The 19,927-nt window shown below is 38.7% G+C and overlaps 1 protein-coding gene across 1 annotated transcript; it reads left to right on the forward strand.

The window, feature by feature from the left end:
• The first annotated feature begins 13,110 nt into the window (after positions 1-13,110).
• On the forward strand, positions 13,111-17,896 carry mc4r (melanocortin 4 receptor). The gene has a single exon (XM_058612374.1). It carries the CDS (start codon positions 13,336-13,338, stop codon positions 14,317-14,319), a length of 984 nt encoding a protein of 327 aa, XP_058468357.1. The 5' UTR covers positions 13,111-13,335; the 3' UTR covers positions 14,320-17,896.
• Positions 17,897-19,927: the final 2,031 nt, after the last annotated feature.

Genomic DNA, 19,927 nt, shown 5'->3' on the forward strand with positions numbered 1-19,927 from the left:
CGTTAAAAAAAACAAAAACGAGGAAATATAGCAACAAAAACAGCAAATTATCAGTAAATTTGTAAAAAAAAAATGGGTTATAAAATGAACAAATATCAAAACGAGAGAAAAATGTGTCATGTTTTCAAAAAGGTCTGATTTGAGGCAACACTGGAAAATCGCAAATGTTATAACTTATGAAAGAGTTCCACAGATTAAATCTCTACACTTCAAATCAAAGTGTTTTGATTTGATATGGAACAACTTGAATCAAATTAATCAATAAAAATAACTCATAACTTTCATAAGGCCGCATGAACTCACTTGGGGACCACATGTGGGCCGCAGGCCACAGGTTTGGGACCTCTGCTCTAGGCTACCAAAATTTTTTATATGAGGACCAAATTTATTTATTATTTTTTAATCTTATATGAGTAAAGTCAAACTTTTCTACATTCCTAATGTACCAACCTCAATTAAAAATATCTTAATTGGACACTAATTAGACATTAGTTGTTGCCGTCAAATCCATAATCTGGATCAGATCCTGATGAAACTTAGTTTTTCAAATCCGATGAGTTTTGACAGAGATATTTTAGAGATTTGTTTCAGTTTTGCCCATTTATAAGAAATGGTAATTTCTTGAAAATTGTATCATGTTTGTGACGTCATCGGTGAGTCGATTCTTACCAAAATTGAATGGGAACATAATTAGTCATCTACTCATCCCAAAAAACTTCAGATTGAGCCGTAAAAAAAAAAAGAAATCTGAACAGGAAGTTGCCCATCTAACAATCTTTGGATCCCCCATCGTTAGTTTTTGGTTGCACATTTGGTTCCCAGAACGTTAGCATGCTAACAGAAGGACAAACTCACAGATAAACACACGCCCATGAAAACATAAATTAATAAATGCAGAGCAGAAGAGGGAAATCCAAACAACTGACACCAAATCATGTGATTGTTGATGTAACTTCAGTAAACTTTTCCTAAAATCACGTTGTTAGTGTTGACCTTTGTGTGCCTGGAGATGGCTAGATTTATGCAGGTCGCTTAATACAAGGTGACGGATGCATTTTATTCATTTTTTTTTACATTTTTCCCTTGAGATAGGTTGTTGTTGAAGAGGAGGAGAAAGTGGAGGAGGCGTAAATGCATTTTCCTTTCAGACACATGAGGTTTAGTCAAAGAAAACATGCAACCTGCCTCAAACTTTGGTCTTCACAAATGAACAGTAGCATTAATGCACTTTACCTTCAGAGACAGATGTAAATATATAAATAAAAAATATCTTATCATGCATGATAAGACAAAGTGAGCCTTTTCCATTTTCTTTTCTTAATGAACTGCAGTTCACCCTCATACTTATTGCTTGTACTCAAAGAAATGGTAATGGTTTATATAGCGTTTTCTCGCTCTACCACTGAGGTACCGTCGCAAAAAAAACCACATACTGGTATTTTTTTAATGAAATTAGCATTAGCCTAATGCTTATTGCTAGGATTATAACTACTATAAGTAGTAGTAACAGATGCTGTTAGCGTAGCTTCAGCCTCTCACATATAATTATTAACCGTCACTAGCCGGGACTAAAATCACTGAGAAGCTCTGGTAATATTTACTTTAGCGTCACCTCTACATATAAAACTAATCCTGTCCAAAAAGGGCGTTTAACTGAGATGTGTTGGCTAGCTACATAGCACATCTACCACTGTAAACTGGCTGACTCTGGCGTTAGCCATTTAAGAACAAGATGTGGCTAATGGTCACATGATTCCGACGTCACGTTATTTGCCAAAATAGCCAAAAATACCCAAAAACTACTTAATTAAGAAACACGCCATGTAAGCTAGCTACATGACCATATACTGTGTGACGAAGCAGACCCCAAAAACTAGTTTCTAATGACCACATCGTTTTAGACATATTTTCTTTCATGAACATGAACTATCATCAACAACAACTCCATGCAACTCCAGGTGAGTTCAGTTTAAGAGCTAACATTTCCTTTGAAGAAGCAATGAGAGTAATAAATGGATGCAGGGTGTGTCATATTAGCTGCCGGAGAATTAGTATTTTATTCTTTTAAAAAAGCGAGCTGCTGTGAGCCGCGTCTGTCTTTTGCGTCCATGCTGTTCTCTCATTAGCACCAGCTCTTGGTGTGTGTATGTGTGTGTGTGTCACAGTAATGTGTTGGATGAGCAGCGCGTGTCCTCCATGGTAATGTGGCCATCGTCGCCCGTGTGGTTCCGGCTATTACAGAATATTACAAAATTACACCTAACCTCGTACCGTGAACATACAGAGCCAAAAAAAACCTGTTAGCGTTTGATATTCGCACTAAATCTAATTTGTCAGACGAGTTATAAATCCAGCTAAATGGACAATATTTCATAGCTCATATCTTCATATCATATTCATATTTAACACACAGCAGACCACACTGACCCCTCATTATTTTACATTATCTGTGCATATACGCTCATTTCTGTAAAAATGTACACAAATGTGGTTAAACTGTGTCCCCAAAGTGACACAGAGTGAGCTACAGACTTTTTTTTACTTTCATGTACTGTTATTTTAAATATTCTGTCTGTAATTGGTGAGCCAAAAAAAACAAAGATTTATTCTATTCTATAAAATGCAAATACTCTTAAGTGTGAGCTAAGATGAGGGAGCATTTTTTTTTGCTCAATTTAAAAGCAAAATGTTGCTGTAAATTTGGTAAAAAAAAAAAGACATAATTCACTTTCCAAATATTGCTGCAAATTCAATATTTAACATTTAGATTAAATATTTACAGTAGATTAAATATTTAGATGATTGGAATTTTTACTGGTCCTCAGAACCTACTTTCATATCACGTTTTATAAATGACTCCTTAAACATCAAGATTTCAACATCAGCATTTAGATTTAATATTGAGATTTTAGCATTTGACAAAGAAGTTTAGTGCAATTTTTATTTAGATTATGTTTGGATGTATTTTATACAGCTGTAAATCCAGTTGAAGTCACTTAAATAAACGTGCACTATGTATTTTGGATTATGGATTTTCTGGTGATTAAATGTTAAAATCACCATGAGGAACTTCACAAACAAAACCTCACACCTATTTGAATTTCTCCAGATGAGACCATTTCCAGGTACTGAATGTGTTTTGGTTTAAAAACACCAGTTTTTCCTCCTCATACGACCACATGACCGGATTATGGCACATTGTGTCCAGTCTGGTTTATACACTGGACATTTTCCTCTCGCGCTGCACTGTACTGCACTGTCATGCACTGTGTCTCCATGGAGACGTTTCATTTTCATCTGTTGGACCAAATCACCTTCTTCCCCTTGTTCTCCTGATTGGTTCCAATGTTGCACAGAGGCCACCACCATTATTTTTCTTCTGCTCCCGTCATCTTCTCGATAAAAGTACATTCAAAATCATTTCCTCCTCTATTATAAGAGTGTGATACTGATCCTGAAATACAGTCAGCTGGAGGAAAGTGTGTGGTTACCGTGGAGATGATTGAAAACTTTTTGCCAAAAAATGACTGCAAAGCCATGAATATAGTAATAATCTGAAGGATAACAATAGGTTGCTCCAACTTTAAGCTCAATTTGCCAAAACGGGACATTCAAAAACAGATTGAACTGATACAAACAAACAAACAAAAGTGTTTGAATTATACGTTTTAGAAGATGATTCCATGGGAACATCTCTAAATCGTCGAGGCAGAATATTCTAGTAGCTTCATAACATCGTCTGCATAAAGACGTCATGCCACCATATAATTAACAAAAACTACAAAATAGAATGACTTTATAGGGTTTAAATTAGATTTTTTTGGGAACATCTCTAAAAATGTTAAGTAGGACATTCTAGTAGCTTGGAGTTAAAGAGCCAAAGGCACCATCACCAATTTTCATGTGGACAGTAGCATCATAATGTCGTCTGCATAAAGACACACCAGAATGTCCTCCAAACACGGTAAAATTCATTAAAAGACACCTTGTTTCAAGGTGTAAAATCAACGATGAATGTCCTTATAACATCCCGACAATCTAAACGAATGTTGATATGATGAACATCTTTGCAGAGCCTGATGGTTGAAGACCCATCTCAATAGGAAGTCATTTGCACCTCGAGCATGTTGAGATGTTTCATCTCTATCTTTACTCCAGTGTGTGGTGTCTTGTCTGATGTTTTGTTCTCTATCGCATCTAATGCCGCCTATGTGTGAGTGTGTGCGCTCAGAAATGAATCAATCCCCTGTCAGTTTGAGTCCTTCTTCTCCCACTGAGCTTGTGTTTGTTTTGTTTTGTGTTTTATTTCTGGTCTTCTTTTGTTTCTGACCAATAGAAAGGCCTTGTTTGGTGATGATGACCCATAAAATTGTGTTTGGACAATAAAAGAGGACCAATGATTGGTATAGGAATAGCCTCCAATGCAAATATAACAGGTTAGATATTTACCAGTTTAATCATAAGGAACGTTTTACAAACTGCTCACTCTCCCACACCAAAGTCCATAGAGAAAATCAGCAATTTTACATCACAGCACACAGGAGTTGTCGATCCACTGCTGCCTCCATCGGTAAAGTTCAAATTTGTGTTTTGTGACTTCAGTGTTTGAAACCCTTTGTTTGGTTTCATCTAAGAAACACAAAGTGACCACACGAGGTAGCGGTTGACCAGGACCTCCTGTGTCCCGGTGAGCTAAAACGCAGATTTTCTTCATGGACTTTGGTGTGGGAGAATAAGCAGTTTGCTGTATGCACTCTATCTCTTGTGAAAAGGTCTGCAGAGAAGAAACCACCGTCTTTTTGCACTGACACAGTTGTGTCAGTGGCCGGACACAACTAAGCGAGTTTCACCGTTTACTTCGGGAGCGCCGTATGGATGAGAACCAGTTCCAGAACCATACCTTCGAGCTTCACGAGCTCTTGATTTCGATGACACGCTAGCTTGTATCGTGGCCAGGCCAGTATTTCACAGAGTGGTACCAACTACGGGCGTCTGCTCGTCATGTGAAAGTATCGCTGGAAAGTGGTTCTCATCCATACGGCGCTCCTAGCAGTTTCAATGGTGAAATAAATGGCCGTCACTTCTATTTAAAATATGCAGACTGACGTCGTACCTTGATCGCCATCGCTCCAATTAAACAACAACAAGCATGTTTGTAGATATGCTTTTCCCCTCACTCTGCATTCGTCATCCTGATCATTGGTCTGTAGGTCTGTCCAAGTTCAGTTTCTTCTTCTTCTACTTCTGCTACCTCTACTTCGTCATTTGCTACTTCTTCTACTTATTCTTATTCTTTTTTTTTACTTCAACTTCAACTACTTCTTCTTCTACTACTTCTATTTCTTCTTCTTCCTCTACTTATCCTTCTACTTCAACTACTTCTACCTCTAGGTCTTCTTCTACTACTTCTTCTACTTCAACCTCTACTTCTTATTCTACTACTTTCTATTTTATAATAATAATATATATAATAAAATAATATTAATATTTCTGTTTCTTCTGCCTCTACTGTCCAGGTACATATAGAACCATTTAGATCTACGTCTGTTGGTCACGTCCTCTTTGAAGGTGTCTGCCGCTAAGACCACAGTCAGTGCGTCCTTCAACTTTCACTGAAGAACAAACACCAGCCTATAATAGTCCGACACTTATCATGATCGTAATCGTCATCGGCTGATTTGAAAATGTATGTTCGTCCAGATCACTGAGGCTTTAATGAAATCCAGTGATGTTAATCGGGTTATTTGTAACCAGATTCAACCAGCAGTGGACGTCTGTGCCAACATCTAAATTAAGCAACAGATGCTGCAGTTGGACAAAGTAGCTCATGTTTCATTAATGAGTTTTTAGCCATGATTAAGTAGATGGGTGACATTAATTCATGCGCTGATAAGCGTCATTGTAGTAGCAGCTTTTTGACGACTATTTACCAATGGGATGTGAAGAGGATTTCCCACAAATACGATAAAAACAAATGACAGAAGTTGAAAGTGCAGTGTTGTTGATTTGTCTGTTACCATGGTTATTTATGTGACAGTTTCTCTGCGACAGATTGTCTTTAGCCGTGGGTACAAAGCACACAGAGTAAATGTGATCACCGTCTGGGACATTTGCCGTAAAATCGTCCTAAATTCTGTAGTTTTTTTTGTCCCATTCACGCTGTTATAAGTCGATGTCTTATCCAAATGGTCTTGGAGACATTATTTGAAGGTGGAACTCCATGTAAATGCTATAAATGTAATCCACATCTGAAGACGGACTTTCTTTAGTTCTGATTTTGTGACATTTTTATCCTGCATTTGTACGTTTTTTTTTTGTTTTTTTTTTAACTAAAACCCTGTGTGAAGCTGAGGACGTGTGTTAATGGTCGGGGAGTTGAACCCAGCTGAAAGGCAGTCGTCTCCATTTGGGCTGAAATTCAGCAAATTGCTCACCTCTGACAGGATCGATTTCAGGAAAACATTTTAGGATAATTACACATAGGAACATGTCATTGTTCCATTTAGGCCTTTTTTCTCCACACCGGAGGTTGTTTGTGCTGCTGTGTGATGTAACTGTAATTACTTACACCGAGAAAACATGTAAAATTTCCACATTCAAACATCTAAAAAAAAAACACGACATGATTACTGTGATGTGTTTTGCTGAGTGGTGAACCTACATCAGCTTAAATGTTTTCTCATTAAATCCATAGAAACACGTATTTATATTACGGTAATGGACTTTAATTTAATTCCAGTCACCTTATAAAGTAATTATGAATGAAATCGACCGAGAACAATAGTGCTTTAGTTTGCATACCTCACGTTTTTCAATTTCTAATTGCTGCATTTTTAAAATGTGGATGTGGTCTTCTGGTTTGCCAGAGCGTTTGCTGTAAGTGATTCCACTCTGCTTCACGACATCGTCAAACTCGGTCTTCTGTTGTTGTAATTGAGAGACATCTAGTGGTAGAAATGATGTACTGTGTTTTTATACATTGCAACTCAACTTTAAAGTTCAGTTTCTCCTTCTACCTCTACTTCTACTTCTTCCACTTATTCTTCTACTTCAACTACCTCTGCATCTACTTCAACTACTTCTGCTTCTTATTCTACTACTTCTAGTTCTACTTCTACTTCTTTCTCTACCTCTACTTCTTCTTTGGCTACTTCAGCTACTTCTTATACTACTTATTCTTCTTCTACTTCTACTACTTCTTCCACTTCATCTTCTTCAACTTTTACTACTTCTACTACTTCATCTACTTCTGCTGGATGGTCGTTAGCAGCGCCCTCTAATGCTGGACGTGCGAGCTAGCAGTTAGTTTCCTAACAAGCTCTATCTGTTTTAGAGGCGATGACATGTCGGCGTCGTTTTCACCGCCTCCTCTCAGACAGTTGGTCACTCATGTCACTGCCAGCTTCTGCTGATTGCCTTTTCTGAAGACTGTCTTGTTTTGTTGTGTGACCATGGCAACTGCAGAAACCTCACAGAGATGACACAAAAAAGAGTGGAGAGCATCAGCTTCAAAGTGGCTACGCTACCAAATAATCCTGGTATGATATTATTGGTGTTAAAGGTGCAGTATGTTAGGTTTATTGTCATATTGTCATACCCCATAAGTATGTCTGTATAAATGTATAATCACTTTAAATTAAAACGAGCAGTAAATAAATAAAGTGGAACACACTTTGGAACACAAGAGAACTTCAACTTCTGCCACACACTGTGGGTCAGTGGTGGTGTGAGATGCCGTTCAACCAGAGGGTCAAGGATTCAATTCCCGGCTCCTTTAGTCAACATGTGAATGGAAGGGTTTTGTGTGATAGATTGCACATGAATTTGTGAGTGAATGGGTGATACACACATTATATACACACAAACAAATCCATCATCATAGCTATTATGGAAGAAAATATCACTTAAAAGTTTTTGCGAACTTTGAACTGCATCCGTTTTGGGGGAAATTAAACTTGGAGGAGGTGGAGAGGACTAAACAAGAAAAGATCCTTCATCTTTCCTGCGAGTTTCTGCTGACGCTTTGACAAACACGACTCATCTGCAGTCAGAGGCACAGAATGAGAGGCAGCGAGTGACTGAGTGATTCACCCCCGCAGCCGCACCAAACCCCCCTTAGCCGATTGTCTGGCAGTAATGGGACTGTTAGCGGGGAATTAACCTGATAATGAGTCGAAATTAATCACTGGGTTTTTTTTTAATTATAGATACTGTGCCCGCCGTCGTCGCATCTCGTGAATTGTAAGAGGTTTAACAGTCGACATGAGGACGTTTTTAATGAAACCGCAGATTCCACTTTGTTAAAATGTCAAGTGATGGTGACGGCGACATAAATTATATAATGTATGAAATTATATATCTACTTACACATACAGTATGTATATATATATATACGTATATGTGTATATATATATATATATATATGTATGTATATATATATATACATAATGCAGAGCAGTGCAAAAGGGACAAGGTGATCTCATCCGAGAGGAAGCTGCAGGTGAGTGCTAGTCATCCACTCTGTGTGTGTCTGTGTGCGTGTGTGTGTGTGTGTGTTTACAAGTCTGTCCTAAAGGTCAAATTGACCAATTTCTCTCCTGGCTTTGTCCACGCATCCTATGTGCAGCAGACGTCTGAGTGTTTGGGGACCTTTTCTGGCATAATCACTGAGTTTAAGAGGACTAGTAGTTCTCTTAAAGACCCCTTAAAGGAGACGCACGGAGCCTTATGTCCATACTTCATTTATACATTTATACTTTGTTTTCATTTATACATGGTGTTGCTCTGTTGAGTAGTCCAAAATAGTCCTCACCTGTTGCGTCCATCATTGTAGACAAACAACGACGAAGAGTCTATATACAGGCTTTTAAAAATGGTGGAAAGTGTCCGAGAGCTTCTCTGTGAGATGGTGTGGAATTACGGTAGGTCCACGTTGGGACGACGGTAGCTCAGCGGTAGAGCAAGTTATCTTTCAACAATTCCCAGCTCCACTAGTCTACATGCTGACGTGTCCAATTGCTGCGTGAAAGTGTGAGTGAATGGGTGAATGTCAAAAACTGCTTTATATATAAATACAAACCATTTACCTGTCCAGGGCGCCGTGACAAAAACAAGAAGAACATCCAGAATAGCTGGGAGGAAACTGGCCCATAACGAAGGAAGTTGTCAAAAGTCAAGGGGGAGACATAGGGAAATATTGACAATACCTACCACTTATCATTGAACTCTCCCAACAAGTCATCTTCCCCCGTCAATGGGACGGCTTACTTTCAGTGGTCTTACACATTCCACCGCAAACCATGATGGAAACACAGCAGCAGAGACAAAAACGTGGTCCTAATGAGGCAGAATCTCATTTTTGAGTAACTGGTTAAGTTTAGGACAAAGATTTGAATTGTGGTTTTATGTCAAAATGAATGGAAGTCAATGCAGAGTCCTAAGAAGAATAGCTTAGCTGCCCAAACCTGTGTGTGTGTGTGCAACAGAGTGACCTAACAGTCAAACTGACCAGTTTGTCTCCTCGCTTGCGTCCACTCTTCCTGTGTGCAGCCGTGTGTGTCCGTGTGAGTGTGTCTCTTTAATGAAGCCTGATTTTGCTGCTGCTGAGTCAAAGCCGTGCATGGTTAAAGATAACGGAGAGAAAAACAGGAATAATTCGTTCTAGCGGCAGCAGCATAATAAGGACAAAAAAACAAAAGAACATATATATATACATGTGTGTGTACCCTGTTCGTCAGAGGCCAACAGAGTTTGTTTGTTTTTCAGGCTCAACGTTTACTTCTTATGAGTTTTCTTTTCATAAAAAAAAGTTCATTTCATGACACATCCTGTGAGAAAAAACACTTTAAAACCAGAATAAATGGAGCTGTGAAGAGACTATCTTCACTTTTATGATGAAAACAACCGCAGAAGAGACGAGTCGTCTGTCATATTACCAGATTTATGTGTTCCTTGTGTGTTTTTATTGTGTTCTCATCGCTGCCCGTCACATATTTGTCCTCAGGTAGGGTACAATACAGCATTAATTGTAGTTTAAATTCACGTAATCAAAGCCCAAGGTTAAGTAGAGTTTGCGCAGGAAGTTATGAGATGTTTTTTTTTTCCGTTTTGTATTTTCAACTCCTACTATTATTGAATTAGTTTCTGCAATTTGTGTATTTGTGCGTACTTTACATTGTGGCTGTGCTCATGTTTTTATTTTTTAATTCTTTTATGACTTATTTGTGAAGCACCCAGTGTTTATAATTAATTATTTTGAAGGACAGTGTGTACTGTCCTTTTTAAAAACAAAAAACATGGCTACAAAACATCTTGGACTCCAGGGATGGAAAAATTGAAAATATATTGTGGTTATTTTCTTAAGCCAGATTAAAAATAACCCTAAACATAAAAATCAACAAGTAGTATCACTCGATTTCAAGGCCCCTATTTGTGCTGTGTCATATATTGAACAACTTTTCAGCATCCATAAGTATAGTTCATTCTGACTGACATGACATAAGCAAATGATAATGTTAAAAACAGTAGAGAATTGCATGAAAGCAGCTGATACATGTCCAAAAGGATTTGCAATTTGTTCAGAGGAAGGAGAAATTGCAAATATGATGTGCACAAATGAATAAATGTAAACTGTAATAACACCCACTTCAAAAACGAAAAAAGAGTTAGCCTTGGCTTAATGTGCTCTCTCTGAGGGACAAAGCAGTCACACGGCCGTCGAATTTATACCCACACATTGTTAAGTAATGTCGACTTTGGATTTGTCGATGAAATGAGTCCAGCGCTCTCTGAAAACCTGCTCTGTTCACCTGCTGCTCTCGCATCAACAGAAACCACACTGCTAATGATAAATCAGTGTGTTGTTGCAGAAACTGTCTGTGATTATGGAGATGGAAGACGTTCAGGAAAAGTCATACTCAGAAGGCAGAAGGCAAAGTTTCACAGTGTCACAGTATCACCATTATGTCACTGTTTACTGGTAACAATCTGTATTAAAGGAGGTTGTTTGTGCACCATGGATACATCCGATTACAGGTTTAAGAGGAGAAACACTCACAACATCTACTTCACTTGGATTTGCAGAAAAAGAAATTGGTTCCCAGATGATAAATCCTTCTTTCTTCTGCTATCATCATCATATACTTGTATATATGTATATATGTATATATATATATACATATATATACATATATACGTATATATGTATATATATATATATATATACTGTATATGTATATATATATATATATATATACATATGTGTGTGTGTGTGTGTGTATATACATGTACAGTGCACTTGGATAATATCAATATAGTATCAAAACACAATTTAAACTGGAATAGACCAGATAGATAGATAGATAGATAGATAGATAGATAGTAATTCTAAGCTGTTAGACTGCCTTTTTCAACTGAAAATTTAAGTTTGTGTTGTGTCCTAAACTCTCATACTGCACCAAATCCCACAAATTGTGTTATTTTTGTGACGTTAGTGTTTGAAATCCTTCGTTTGGATGTCCCTCAGTGACACAACCTGACCACACGAGGCAGCAGTAGACCAGCAGCTCCTGTGTCCCCACAAGCTAAAAACGATGATTTTCTCTATAGGGTTTGGTGTGGGAGAGTGAGTGGTTTACAAACTTCATTTTCCAGTCAGAAAATAATGTTTTTCCTTCGATTTCAAGTGTCAGTACCTCATACAACTGCAGTTTAAAAGATCATAATTATAATTTTACAGTGTTTATAGTGTGGATGTGGAATTTCTTATTGTTCAGATACATTTTGTACGACTCAGTAGTGAATAAATACACGTTGGTGGATTTCTTTGTGCTCTGAAGCGTGAATGATTTCATTCATCCCCCTGCGGATTCTCCATTAATCCACCTCGTTCTTTTTTCTCAAACTATACCAACATTTATGAGTGTGACTTTTTATGTGGGCCAATAGAGTGATTTTTATTAATTAAATGTTCTTTTCTTCCATGTGTCGTACAGGGCGGCAGCTGTTTCTCTGCACAGCTCCACTTTTTGAAGGAACAGACCTTGAAAAAACGGGCAGATGGATTCAGAGAAACAAACCGTACGCTCCGCTGTGGTTTTTATAACCAGCACATTTGTAAAGTACAGGCTAATGAATAGGAAATGATCAAAACAAATTATATAATTAAATACTTTTATATATATGATAAAAACTATCCTAATATTTTCAGTTTGCTCAAACTGGAGGGTTTGTTTAAACGTTGGTATTTCGGTTTCACTGCCTTTATTTACTGTTGTGGTTAGGTCTCGCTGTTCCCAGAGTGTTGTTTCCAGCTGTTTTCAGAATAAAGCTCTTTAACCTTTTTTGGCCAGGAGGGCTGTTTTTGTTCAGCAACAAACCTTTAAACACCACTGAGCTCATAAAATCCACAAAAAACAGGCTTCACATTGGATTTTTGTTCACGTTTAACATTTAAATTATGCTATATTCAGAGTTATTTATATTTTCTAAGTCAAAAATAGACTATTTATTCCTTAATTTAAAAACAGGTTGGGGATACGAAGAGTTTCCCATCAAACTGGCGGGTGTTTTAGAGCAGTAAATACAAATATAACCGCCATGTATTCTAACTTCCTAGTTAGCTTCAACTGGCAAACCTGGAAGAGCAAAATCCACTTTTTATGTAAATTAAGCACTTCTTGTGTGCAGCGTGAGGATTTAAAAACAGCGTTTGAGTTTGTATGGAGCTCATTGTGTGATTGTGTGAACTCATTTGAAGACACATTTATTTATATATTTATATATATATATATGTACATATATACATATAAAAATTACACACAGAGGCAAAACATCAGAGCTGTGAGTCTGTCGGCTTGGTGTGGAGATAAAGTGCACAGTGTAATTACATGTAAATATAGTATTTAAAATCATTAATGACACAGTGGTGCTGAATCATTAGTAGAAAATTAAATGTAATTAATTGCAGCTCGTTTCTGAAAACTATTTTAAAATCTATTCGGTCTTCTGCTTCAAGCCGTGCTCCTCCCCCTCCTGTCTTATCAGCCAGCTGATAGGAGGGAACAACAGTGGAGTGTGTGAGTGTGTGTGAGTGTGGTATAACAAGGGTGAGACAGAGAAAGAGAGGGAAAATCCACAGCAGCTCTCTCCTCCAGGTTCCCACTCCCTCGTCATTGCGAGCGAGGAGAGGACGAGTTTGCCACAGCTGCAGCAGCAGATGTTTGACGGGACTTTTTCATTCTCCTTTGAGGAAGCCGAGGTCGATAACGAGGATGACTGAACGCCGCACGCACTAAGAACCACGTGCACAATTGACAGCTGAAACCAGGAGACACCATGAACACCACGGGACATCTTGGACTTATCCAAGCCTTCCAAAACAGGACCCAAACTGTGGCCACTTTGCCACTTCACAAAGACCTGTCGGCCGAGGACAAGGACTCATCTGCGGGATGTTACGAGCAGCTGCTGATCTCCACGGAGGTTTTCCTCACGCTGGGCATCGTCAGCCTGCTGGAGAACATCCTGGTCGTCGCCGCCATTGTCAAGAACAAGAACCTTCACTCGCCGATGTACTTCTTCATCTGCAGCCTCGCTATCGCGGACATGCTCGTCAGCGTCTCCAACGCCTCAGAGACCATCGTCATTGCGCTCATCAACGGCGGCAACCTGACCATTCCCGTGGCGCTGATCAAAAGCATGGACAACGTCTTCGACTCGATGATCTGCAGCTCTCTGTTGGCGTCCATCTGCAGCCTGCTCGCCATCGCCGTCGACCGCTACATCACCATCTTCTACGCGTTGCGATACCACAACATTGTCACGTTGCGGCGAGCCGTGCTGGTCATCAGCAGCATCTGGACGTGCTGCACCGTGTCGGGCATCCTCTTCATCATCTATTCAGAGAGCACCACTGTGCTCATCTGCCTCATCACCATGTTCTTCACCATGCTGGTTCTCATGGTGTCACTGTACGTCCACATGTTCCTTCTGGCCCGGCTGCACATGAAGCGGATCGCGGTGCTGCCGGGCAACGCGCCCATCCAGCAGCGCGCCAACATGAAAGGCGCCATCACGCTCACCATCCTCCTGGGCGTGTTCGTGGTGTGCTGGGCGCCGTTTTTCCTCCACCTCATCCTCATGATCACCTGCCCCAGGAACCCGTACTGCACCTGCTTCATGTCCCACTTCAACATGTACCTCATCCTCATCATGTGCAACTCGGTCATCGACCCCATCATCTACGCTTTCCGAAGCCAAGAGATGAGGAAAACCTTCAAAGAGATCTTCTGCTGCTCGCACGGGTTCCTGTGTGTGTGAGACGTCAGCGCGGCTTCAATCTCGATGCTCGGAGCTTTAAATGAAAGTTGGCCAACAGGGACTTTGATGTTTGGGGCTGTAATATCTGCTGCTGCTGCTGCTGCTGCTGCTCTCACAGTGGCTTTAAATGATTGATGAGTACGACGTTTGCCCCTGGCATCATGAGTCAGGTTTGCTTATTGAGGACGTACGTTTACAGAACACCTTGTAATATAGAGGATTGATCTGCAGATAAATGCTTTCTGCTGCTTTGCTCTCAAGTGCAATTTGAAGTCAATATGACCAGCATATATGTAAAGAAAAATCAAAACCATCATGATTACCTTAAGGAAATGTATGTATTATAGTACTCTGAGGTGATTGTTCAGGGGTTTTATTTTGTTGTTGTATGAGGTACAGACGACTCACTCTCGACAACCGCTTAACAAAAGACTTATGTCACTGCTTTACCTCATTGTTCGACAGACTTTTCCAACAGGAAACTGAACTTTAGATATTGCCACACCAAAGTCCACAGAGGAAAATCATCGGATTTACATCACGGCACACAGAGGAGTTGTTGATCCACTGCCGCCTCCATCGATAAGTCTGAATGTGTTGTTTTGTGACTTGGGTGTTTAAAATCCTTTGTTTGGAATTCACCTCAGTGGCAGCGCCTGTGTCCCTGAGAGCTAAACACACTGGTTTTCTCGATGGAATTTGGTGAAAAATGCTGTCTAATGGCAAGAAAATAACATGAGACGAACGGGACAATACATTATCTTTAAGACAACGTAGACTTAAGATGGTGTAGATTTGATGAATTGAGCCTTTTGTTCAGTGGCTAAAAATCTGTCAGTACCTCAAAAAAAATCCTGAATTATCCCTGCAGCTTAAAAACTTTAATGCCATAGTGCATGTACTTTATACAGTAAATATAACATTATATCTGAAACTACCTCCTTGTTTGAGGATGTAATTCACCTCAGAACGGAGAACATGAGGGTATTTTTACACACTGGTACGTTAGTCCCTGACATCTACAGACCAAGCACTTTATTCCTGGAGATCACTTAACATTCAATGGATTTTTTTTTGCAGTTGACTTTTATTCCTGGTCATGGAGCTTTATCCTGCTGGACGTGAGCTTAAGAATATAGAAAACAACTCTCAGTTTGACCTGTGCGAAGCAGAACGATGACTAATTGGGTTTTAATGGACCCAGTTTAACGGCACATGACCGTCACCACCAGCCTGCACTGTTGGCGTGACCCTACGAGGTTTGACTCTCCCAGAGTTGTGTCGTGAAACTCCCAACATGAATGTTTGTTCTGTACATTTCTGACCAGAGAACTGCTGCTGCTCACTGGACATTTCTCACATCAATATGGGTAAAAAAAAAAGAAAAGAAGCAACAACTCAAAACTGTATTTGAGTAAAAAACAACAACAGTTTATTAAGTGCTTAGCACATGGATAATTCGATTTATAAGCAGGTTTACAGGAGTTTCTAACAGATTTCTGGTGTAAATACAGTGTATGTTCTTTTTGTTCAGCATTACAATGAAAGTAACAACAAAGCACTTAAGCGTGTTTGTGCCAATCATGAGGTCAAGCGGTCAGAGTTAGTGGGAACATTTATTATTTTTGCCATATTAGACATCAATTTATGGAAAAAAAATATTTATTTTTAAGTGTTTTTTTGGGTTTTAATCTGTAAATAGTGTAAGGGTAGAAAAAAAAGAATAAATACTATGTTGTATTTGTTTCTCAGCTGTTTTTGAACGTTTACGCACAAGATTTTGTTGTTAAAATGTGGGGTTTGTAAAATACCCTGAATGTACAAAAACAACACATCTACAGTACAATTTTAAAACCGGAAACCTGAATAATGTGAGTTCTTTTTGTTATAGCTCCTGTGTTTTGGCTAACTTAGCCTTTGGCATGTCATTTAGCCGACGCTTTTATCCAAAGCGACTTACAACGGAATTGAGTACAATCAGCCAGGGGTGGAGTCGAACTTGCGACCATTGCTACCATGATGTCTTTCGCACACAGAGTACCGGTCTTAACCACTGAGCCACTCCACCCCTTACTTAAACGAAGTACATCACAGTTTCCATAAAAAGTTGTATATTCAGGGGTTAATGTTAACGTTATAACGAGGTCCGCTAACAGGCTAATCTAGTCCATTTTGATGAACTCCTTATACTGTATTTTATAGATAAAAACCTGTATACTTGTGTTACTTGTAAATGTAACCGGCCAATACCTGGCTGGGGTTAATGCTTGAGCTAACCAACAGCCAAGTGAACATTTACTCACATAAACACAACTGGAGACTTCTCAGCTAGGGGTTAAAGCTAGTGCTAACCGACAGGCATGTTAATATTTAGTAGTGTTACTTGTGTTGTAAACACATTTGGCTACTTTTGGCTGGGGCTAATGCTAGACCTAACCAACAGCCTATTGACTTGCATTACTTTTGTTGTAAATACATTTGGCTACTTTTGGCTGGGGCTAATGCTAAAGCTAACCAATGGCTATGTCAATATTTATTAGCATTACTTGTGTTGTAAATGCAACCGGCTACATGGCTGGGGCTAATGCTAGAGCTAACCAACAGCCTATTGACTTGCTTACAACTTATCTTGTAAACACAACCACCTACTTGGCTGGGGCTAATGCTAAAGCTAACCAACAGCTATGTCAATATTTGCTAGCATTACTTGTGTTGTAAACGTAACCGGCTATCACTACTACTAATTCTAAATTGTTTTTGCTAATTCTTATCTTCGACTAAGGCTAATGCTGAAGTTGGCCTACAACCAATTCATCATTTGCTTGCATTATTTGTGTTGTGAACTGGCTACTGCTCAGCTGAGGCTAACACTAGCACTGCTAACAAACAGCTATGTGAATATTGAGACAAAACAATGTTTAGTTAAATTGTTGCTGTTTTTTCCCCAAAATTTTTGGCGTAATTTTCTTGTTGACTCATGGTGCACGCATACACGGCAACTGTCGATCTAGAGTTTGCGATATTGCCTCACGCTAAAGTTCAATTATTTAAACTCAAGCGTCTGAATTATCGCTGAGCGAACACTAAATTTAGAGTTATTTTACCAAATTTTTACTCCCCCCAAAAAGTGACTATAATTTGAATTAAAACAACATTTCCTCTGAATAACCTAGTGAAACCTCAGATTCCTGTTGATTTCCAACCAGAGCTCTTGTGAATTTGCACACAAGTCGTTCGCATCACGCACATGTGAATGCACAGAAATCTATTTTTCCATCACGTATGTATCTTCATGTTTGTGTCGTGAAGCTTTTGACCCTCGCCTTAAACACTGTGTGTTGCACTGTGACGTAACGAGCGACCACATTCTCGCTATTTGGAGCAAATGCTATTTTCAAAATTGCCTTATTTATCCACTTGCTTCTGCCTTTTTAAACTTGAGAAAGTGCTTCATTCTGAGCTCGTGAGACACACGAAGCATAAATGGGTTTGTTTCAAAAAGCTTGGAGTCATTTGTGCTAAATGGAAGATGTTTGCTTGACGAATACGTCCTTTGTTGACTTTAATAAATCAGATCTCAGCAACGACTCTGTTTGTCAGCGTTTCTCTGAGCTTCAAACTGTTTGTCAGGTTGTTGACTTCACATAATTCACTCTTAAGAGAAACAAATGTGCTGTGAACGAGATTATTTCAAAGACTGAATGTCACTGCTTCTCACCTGACGTGACAAATTACAGCTTTTGTGCAAGGAAAATGTTGTCAGTGAATAATTTAAACCATGGCTACAGCTAACAATTATTCTCATTCATGATTAATTTGTCTGTCAGAAAATGGTGAAAAATGTCACTCTTCCCTTTGAAATTTATAACCAAATATCTTAGTTTCTCGTGATATACAGAGATAGATGTATAGTTTTTTTGTTATATACAGAGATAGATGGACAGTTTTCCCGTTATATACAGAGATAGATGGACAGTTTTCTTGTTATATACAGAGATAGATGGACAGTTTTCCCGTTATATACAAAGATAGATGGACAGTTTTTCACATTCTTACAAAATAGTTCTCTTGTTATAACTAGATAGCTTCTCGTTAGATACATAGATGGACTGATAGAGACTCTTTTGTTATATGTTTCTTGTTATGAGTTGCTTTTCTTGTTATATACATGGTTGATAGTTTTTTGGGAGATTCTCTTTATTCATTGATTGAGTGTTGTCACTTATTATCTCGTTATAATGAGTAAACATTCTTGTTATGTAAATAGATAGATAGATAGTTTTTTTTAGATACATAAATAGACGCATACATTGATAGATAAAGAGATGGTTTCTCTTTACTCTTTGATTGATTGTTATCATGATTGTTCACTTACTCGTTAAAATGAAAAAACTTTCTTCTCCTCGTGAGAAACGGCTCAGATGTTTCTTCTCCCCAGTGGCAGTTCTTACTCTTCTATACAAATTATAAACTTAACATGAGGGAAAATGTGTTTGTGTGGATTATTAATAAAAGCAGAGCGAGTGATAAGATCTCGTCGTTTCACCGCAGCTTCTCCTTATCTCACATCGTCAGCCTGTTTTTATGCCTCGCTCGCCTCGTCTCGTATCATCAACCTCGGCTCCACAAAAGGAGAAACTCATCTATTCATCAGGTCACAAAAGCATCCACCTCCAGCATCATGTGTCTGCTGTGGGTTTCATTGACATGCTGAGATGTCACCGTGTCGCCCGCAGCGACACTGTGACTGTGTTCGGCCTTTACAGAAACATTCTTGACATGTTTTGACACAGACGGAGAAGTTTTCCTCACAGCACGATCTCCGTCTATAGGTGTGGAGACAGCGCTGACATTCACACAGCGAGAGTTTTTAATGCTGCACAAAGACAACTATTCACGCTTTATTATGTTCTAAGTCAATACAGAGTGAGTCACATTTTCACACCACCCACACACTTACACCTGACGCAAGCATTATTTTTAGTGAAGTGAAGAACATGGTTTTACGTTGAAATGAATTATCAAGTTGATTGTACTGTAAGGTTAAGGTTACGGTGGCACTGAGGGACTCATTATTCCTGCTGTTTTTCTTCACCCAGCTAGAAAATATCTATGAAAAATCTTAATTTACAGAGTTATTTTTCATCTTTTTATAAACTGGTTGTTTCTCTTCTTTTTTTCTTTTTTTTACACATTCCCCAATTTTTTCTCATTATAAATTTCACAATAAATTGCTGCTGCTCTTGCTCGTCTTTTACCACTCCTTTATACTTTATATTACAAACCTCTGGTTGGACTTAGATTTAAAATCACATAAACCTGAAATAAAACAACCCATTCCTTCACTACTTTAAAAAAATACTACTATTTTTCTTTTTCTTTTCTTTATTGGTCTCCAATTTGTTTGGATTCTGCTGTGTCAATTAAAATTCCCAGTGTGAGATCAGTAAATATATCATATTGTGTTTTATCTCATCTTATCATGTAGTATCGCATTGTGTCTTTTCTGCATCATATCACATCTTATCGCCTCACTTCTTATTATATCCGTATCTTATTGTGCATCTTATCATATTGTATGGTATATGATATCATATTGTATTGCGTC

Source organism: Solea solea, chromosome 1 (genome assembly GCF_958295425.1).
Source record: "Solea solea chromosome 1, fSolSol10.1, whole genome shotgun sequence".
NCBI lineage: Eukaryota > Metazoa > Chordata > Actinopteri > Pleuronectiformes > Soleidae > Solea > Solea solea.

What these genes read in the sequence shown, in the direction of transcription:
- mc4r (XM_058612374.1), top strand. Translation starts at nt 13,336, where the DNA reads ATGAACACCACGGGACATCTTGGACTTATCCAAGCCTTCCAAAACAGG.